At 35.5% G+C, this 6,760-nt stretch overlaps 1 protein-coding gene across 1 annotated transcript in view; it reads left to right on the plus strand.

Moving 5' to 3' along the window:
• ALG13 (ALG13, UDP-N-acetylglucosaminyltransferase subunit) overlaps window positions 1–6,760 on the plus strand; it is a 101,641-nt gene that overhangs the window by 84,808 nt on the left and 10,073 nt on the right. Inside the window, 1 exon segment of the mRNA XM_003801180.3 lies at window positions 4,962–5,141. Within this exon segment, the coding sequence (XP_003801228.1) occupies window positions 4,962–5,141 (180 nt within the window).

A 6,760-nucleotide genomic window follows, 5' to 3' on the forward strand; every position in this document is an offset into this window, starting at 1 on the left:
AAAAAAAAAAAAAAAAAAAAAAAATTTGGAACGCTTTAGCTTTCAGATACTCAGATTAGTCATATTCAGCCTGTATGCCCAACAGATAATGCTTTAAGAGAAATAAGGATGTAAGAAAGGGAAAACCTATTACTCTTTCTCCATCCAAGCTCCTCCCTCCCCTCCCCCTTCACACTTACGGTGCATATTGCAAGGGTACATGTCAAATCTATTAAGTATAGAGTATAAAGGTCTTAACACAATAACCGAGGTGAAGGCTGTGTTAACCAGTTTGATGGAAGCCTTCCAAATTATATGTAAAATCAGCACATTGTACCCCATAAATGCATTAATGTTTACAGTTATGATTTAATAAAAAAAAGACAAACCTACAGTGGAAAAAATATTATAAAGATTTGAAATTAGGCAAAGGGGATCAAACACTGTTAGAAGTCTCTGAAGAAGGGCGCCGGCCCCATATACCAAGGGTGGTGGTTTCAAACCCAGTCCCGGCCAAACTGCAACAAAAAATTGCTGGACGTTGTGGCGAGTGTCTAGCCCAAGCTACTCAAGAGGCTGAGGCAAGAGGATTGCCTAAGCCCAAGAGTTGGAGGTTGCTGTGAGCTGTGACGCCAGGGCATTCTACCCAGGGTGACAAAGTAAAACTGTCTCAAAAAAAATAAATAAAAAAAGAAGTCTCTGAAGAAGACCAAAGTAAGAGAACAAAACCAATATGAAAAGTTACAGTTTTTAAAACTTTAAAAGTACATAGTGAAACAGCATGCAGCATATCTGAGAATATTAACGAGAAACAACCAACACCAGAATATTCTAGCAAAATTACTGAACTAGAAAAAGTTATTTTGAGTATCTATCTAGAACAGCAGAAATAATTATCAAACTTTGGCAGTATCATTTTATGCAAGAAGATATAGAATATTTTTACCATTATAGAAAGTCATATTGGACAATGAGTGAATGAGTTTGAATTTTGAGTTGTATATTACCAAAGCAATTAGAGACATCAGCATATAGCTATCCATAGAATTAAGACAAAATGTAGATATAGCCATTTTAAGAAATGATAGAATTGAAAGAACATATGCAAAAAACATTTTTTTAATGCTCTCAATAATGACATTAGGTTCTTTTATCTCTATACTCAGAACCAGTTGTTCTTTTTATTTGGGGGGGATTCATTGAGGGTATGGGAAACCAGGTTACATTGATTTCAATGAAATTCTAGATAAGTCAGTTTTTAAAAAGGTAAAATTAAAAAACTGTCAAGAGATACATATTTGAGTGACAAAACTCTTTAAAAAACACAAGGAAGTAATTACTGTTATGGTCAGAATAATGGTAAATTATGGTGGAAAGGAGAAGGCTATAATTGGTATAGGGTAAATGGGAATTTTCTGGGGTGACTGTTTAAGTTTTATTGATTGACCTAAATAGTATCTACCTTAAAATAATTGATTAATTCATTTTGTTTTCTCCATGTAGTGCCTGTAAAAAAAAGTCATAAATGTTAATTAATGTTAGAATTTTTTTCATTGGAAATGTTAGTATACACCCTGATTTTATTACTTTGGGTTAATAGGGAAAACATTGGTTGTCTGCTGCTTCTGGCAGACATCTGAGCTTAAAAAATTGAAGTGATGGGTGGCGCCTGTGGTTCAGTGGGTAGGGCACCAGCCCCATATGCTGAGGGTAGCGGGTTCAAACCCGGCCTCGGCCAAACTGCGACAAAAAAATAGCCGGGGATTGTGGCAGGCGCCTGTGGTCCCAGCTACTCGGGAGACTGAGGCAGGAAAATCGCCTAAGCCCAGGAGTTGGAGGTTGCTATAAGCTGTGTGACTCCATGGCACTCTACCGTGGGCTAAAGTAAGACTCTGTCTCTACAAAAAAAAAAAAAAAAAAATCAAGTGACAGGTGAATTATCCATTGTGATGTCTCATTTACTTGGAATAATTGAAAGCTTACCATTTAAATGCCAGATTTTTTGAAAATATGTACATGTATACTTCATTTATTTTACATTTTTTTCTCTCCTTTGAGATGCTTGTAAACTTCAGTTTTCTTTTACTAGATATGGCTGCTTTTTAGTCTTTCTTTGTCATTTATGTCAGTTCTTTAGATGAAACAACTGATTCTTTTTTCCCCGACTTTGTTGTTCATGTATCTCTCTGGAAGGCCCCTTTCATCCTCCTTTAAGTTACTGCTAATTTGACAGTAAATAACTAGGTGAGATGATTTCCTTTAGGATTCTCCTCATAGGCATTAAATCCTAACAGCTTCCAACTTTGAAGTTTGGTAACTATTCCCAAGGCTTTTTCTGGATAGGTACTAGTTGCTCATTTGCCCCAAGTGTAAGATTCAAAGGGGTGGTATGTACCAAAAGTTCACTTTAATTCATTATTTTAAAAAATCAAGATTATTGCAGAAAAGTCCAAGAAGAACAAAGTATCTATTTTATTTTATTTTTTTGAGTCAGTTTTTGTTGCCCTCAGTAGAGTGCTTGCTGTCATAGCTCACAGCATCCTCAAACTCTTGGGCTCAAAGCTATTCTCTTGCCTCAGCCTCCCAAGTAGCTGGGACTACAGGTGCTTGCCACAACACCCAGCTGTTTGTTTTTGTTCTGTTTTGTTTTGTTTTCCAGAGTCTTGGCTTTTGCTCAGGCTGGTCTTGAACTCATGAGCTCAGGCAATCTACCTGCCTCAGCCTCCCAGAGTACTAGGATTATAGCTGTAAGCTACCATGCCTAGCCCAAAGTATCAATTTTCAAGAAAGACATGATCAGTGGGCTAAATTTAGGTTGAGTTGAGTGAAGCATTTACTCTTCGGGTCATATAAATACAGAGTTTGAACCTATCTTTATTGAAAATTTTGATATTTTATCTATCATAGATTTTTTTGCATTAGTTTTGGTGGCCCTTTAGGTTTTGCACGGGAGTGCCTCATCACACCTTAGTTTTCGCCCTGCCTTTTTTTTTTTTTTTTTTTGAGACAGTCTTATTCTGTCACCCTGAGTAGAGTGTAGAGTACTGTGGCATCATCATAGTGCACAGCAATCTCAAACTCTTGGGCTCAAGTAATCCTCTTTCCTTAGCCTTCCAAGTAGTTAGGACTATAGGTGCCTGCCATTGGCCCTGCTCTTTGATCTCTAGAGAAGCAGAGTCTTTTATATATTAATGTTCTCTTCTGAAGTGACCTGAAACAGACTGCATGGATGGGGAGATCAGCATTCTGAGTGCATTACATTGATTTCCACTAATATTTTAGAAAATGTTGATTCTACTATTGGGAGTCATCCTTCCAACTCTGTTAAGTCTACAGAGCCCTTTAAGTCTGAGGGTGAGATGCTCACGTATAACATCTTGAAGTTATAAAAGCAACTCTAGCAACTTAACATAATGCAAGCTTTTTCTTAGGTGGCTTATTGTAATGCTATGCATTTATAAGGAAGGTGGTTTCTAAGTGACCTTCAAATTTCTTCTATCCTTGATTGTCTTAGGCCCATGAGAATTTATTTAAATTACCTCTGTATATAATAATTGATTTTTATTTTATATAGTCATAATCACATTCTCCTGCCTTTAGCTAATTAACTTCATTTGCTTTTTTAAAAAATGTTGTTTTGAGTACTAGTTTAAAAAGATTAAGAGTAGAGCTTTGTTGGAGAAGCTATTATTTTATTAAAAACAATACATGGATCTAGAGCATTTCGAGATATTCTGAAAATTAAATTCCTTTTCCCAACCTGTAAAAGAGATTTCTAAATATATGACAAAGGTCCAAAACAATTACGTAAGCTTTAAAAATGTATCATTTAATTTAGATGCATTGTAATACATTTTTTGGTGCCCAGTTCTATGAATTTTGACAAATGCATAGAGTTGTATACTACCACAATCAAGAAAATAATTTCATCACCCCTAAAACACTGTTTATCAAGTTTTAGATCACCCTAAGCCACAGATCTCCTATTATTATTAGTCTATAACTGTATAAAAGGTACCGGTGAATATATTTTTAGTATTTTTTAGAAAATAAAACAATGTAGATTATTCTTGCTAAATTACCAGAATAACAAATTCAGCTTGTATGTACTATCCCTATACCATTCAGTATGCTAAAACTCTGAATTCAGACCTTTATTGAATAATCATTCTAAACTTTCTATACTTTCTCAAGGTTAAAATAATAGTGCAGATAATACAATGATGAAATTTGGTAGTTGAATTATTGTCTAAAATGATTCAGTTAAGTTTCAAGGGTTAAATGTACTTTTATTTACAAAATATTCTCTACGCGTTGGCCACCTCTTTGTAAAATTTTCTAATGAATATTTTGTAAATAAAGGTACATTTAGCTACAGTTTTCATTTTCTCTATGTATGGCAACTTTAAGTGCAATGTTTGGGACACTCTGAATTGTACCTAGCCTCTTTTATTTCAGATTCTGTACCTCCTTAGAAATAGAACTGACATGATATAGAGTTTCCTACATTTCTCAGATACTACCAGTAAAAGAAACCTTCAAGGATTGCTAACGTATATAATCTCTGCAGGTTTGGTTTATCTCTTATTAGCTTCTGCAACTTGTGATTTGACTGTGACAGATTGCTGAAAGCATTCTTAAATTTGCCTTGGGTATTAAGCTAAGTAAAATTTTTGTTTCAATGGAGTTTTATTTATGTACCTGTTAGCTAAGTGTCAGAGTCTAATAGTTAAAGGTCTGCCACTTCCCATTTTTTCCTTTTAATTTCTGGTAGTTTTTTTTTTTAACTCAAAATGACTTGTAATGAACCAGTTTTCAACTGCAGTATCTAAGAATATGGGCAATTCACCTTCCAAGTTTTTGTTAAGTCAAAACAAAGAGTTCTTTGACCATACCAGGGATGTAAGAAAATAAACCACTGCTTGCTTATAAGGAGTTGTGAATTGCTACTTTGTTTTTTTTGTTGTTGTTGTTTTTGTCAGTGATTGCTTCACCATCCTTTCCATACCATTCTGCTCTTATAACTGCTGCGGCTGCCTCTCCTCTGCCACCACCACCACCTCCTCCACCGCCGCCGCCTCCTGATATGGGAGATATGTCAAACTTACCACCACCACCTCCACCTTATTCCTGTGATCCGAATGGCAGGGATCTTCCCCAAGGTAAGTAGGTTTTGATAATTGTTTAGATTTGAGAGTTGTTTAGGTCTGAGATTTTTTTTTAACTTTAGAGCACATCTCTTTTTGGCTGACTCTGGGAGGATGGGTTAGGGAACAAAAAGAAAATTGACTTGAAAGCTTAATGCTAGATAAGTGATTGAAGAAAGGAGCAATTAAAAGTTAAAATGTCTTATATATAATCAACAGGTAGATGGTTGACTCATGCTGCTGTCCTAAAGAAGGTTCTCAATTGGATACCTTTGCTTTTCTTAACTATATTTCTGGAAAAGGAGATATCAGTATTAAAATTTTCCTCATTTCTTAAATTCTTTCCGCAAGTCTAGGAAATTTTTTGTAGTCTTTGCTATTTAGGATTCCAACTGAATTTTAAAAACTTAGGTTTTTTTTTTAAAATTTATTGTTGGGTATTCATTGAGGGTACAAGAAACCAGGTTACACTGATTGCGTTTTGTTAAGTAAAGTCCCTCTTACAAAACTTAGTGGCTTTAGAGGTCTGGTCTGCCTTGGATTTTAGCCACACTCTCTTGTTTTCTTAAACAACCAGATAGTCTTCCATTGGAAGCTCTCTGTTACCTCTCAGTTTGGCAATGCTATATTTCTCAAAAAAGAATTTAGTTGAAAATTGTTTGTAGCTTATTTATACTTCCTTTGCTATAACATCCCTTTGATTTTCCTAGCTACTTCTCTATTCCATTTGGAGGTTTTTCCCAGCCCCTAAAAGTAGTCACCAAGATTTTCTTCAACTTTTCCCTGCCTTTAAACTTTGTTACTTCTATGTAGTTGATTTCTAAATTTAGCTAGCCTTGGCCTGGGAAGTTGCAGTTAACATTTTTACTGAGCTTTTTTACTTTCATTTCAAACTTAAAATGTCTAAATGAAATGCCTCATATTTGTCTCCTTTCTTTTCCCCAGGCTACACAAAACGTTGACTTTTATCCGTGGTTTATTATTTTGTTAATAGTGGTATCATTTCCAGCTAATTTACCCAATATCTTAACTTTGATTACTTGACTCTGATCCCCTCCCTTACCTCCTTCTGCCCAATATAACACTCAGTAACCACATGCTGTTGGTTTTACATTTGTCTAACTTTTTATTATGAAAATATTCAAATTTTGGGCTGTGTCTGTGGCTCAGTAGGTTGGGCGCCGGCTGCATATACCGAGAGTGGTGGGTTCGAACCTGGCCCTGGCCAAACTGGAACAAAAAAATAGCCGGGTGTTCTGGTGGACGCCTGTAGTCCTAGCTAGAGACTACAGGCAAGAGAATTGCCTAAGCTCAGGAGTTGGAGGTTGCTGTGAGCTATGATGCTACGGCACTCTACTGAGGGCAATAAAGTGAGACTCTGTCTCTTGAAAAAAAAAGAAAGAAAATATTCAAATTTTTATCAAAGTTGAATTTTAAAATGAATAGTCAGGTATCTGCCACCTAGATTTCCTTTCTTGATAGTTTATAAATAACGGAAATGTGTATTCTCACAGTTCTGAAGGCTGGAAATGCTGTGTCTTCACATGGTTCAAGAGCAAAATTCCATATGGTTGTAATCATATAGTATGTAGCCTTTTTAGATTGGCTTCTTTCAATTAGTAATATGCATTTAA

This window comes from Otolemur garnettii, unplaced genomic scaffold (genome assembly GCF_000181295.1).
Source record: "Otolemur garnettii isolate 467f Iridium unplaced genomic scaffold, OtoGar3 scaffold00201, whole genome shotgun sequence".
NCBI classification, from domain to species: Eukaryota; Metazoa; Chordata; class Mammalia; order Primates; family Galagidae; genus Otolemur; species Otolemur garnettii.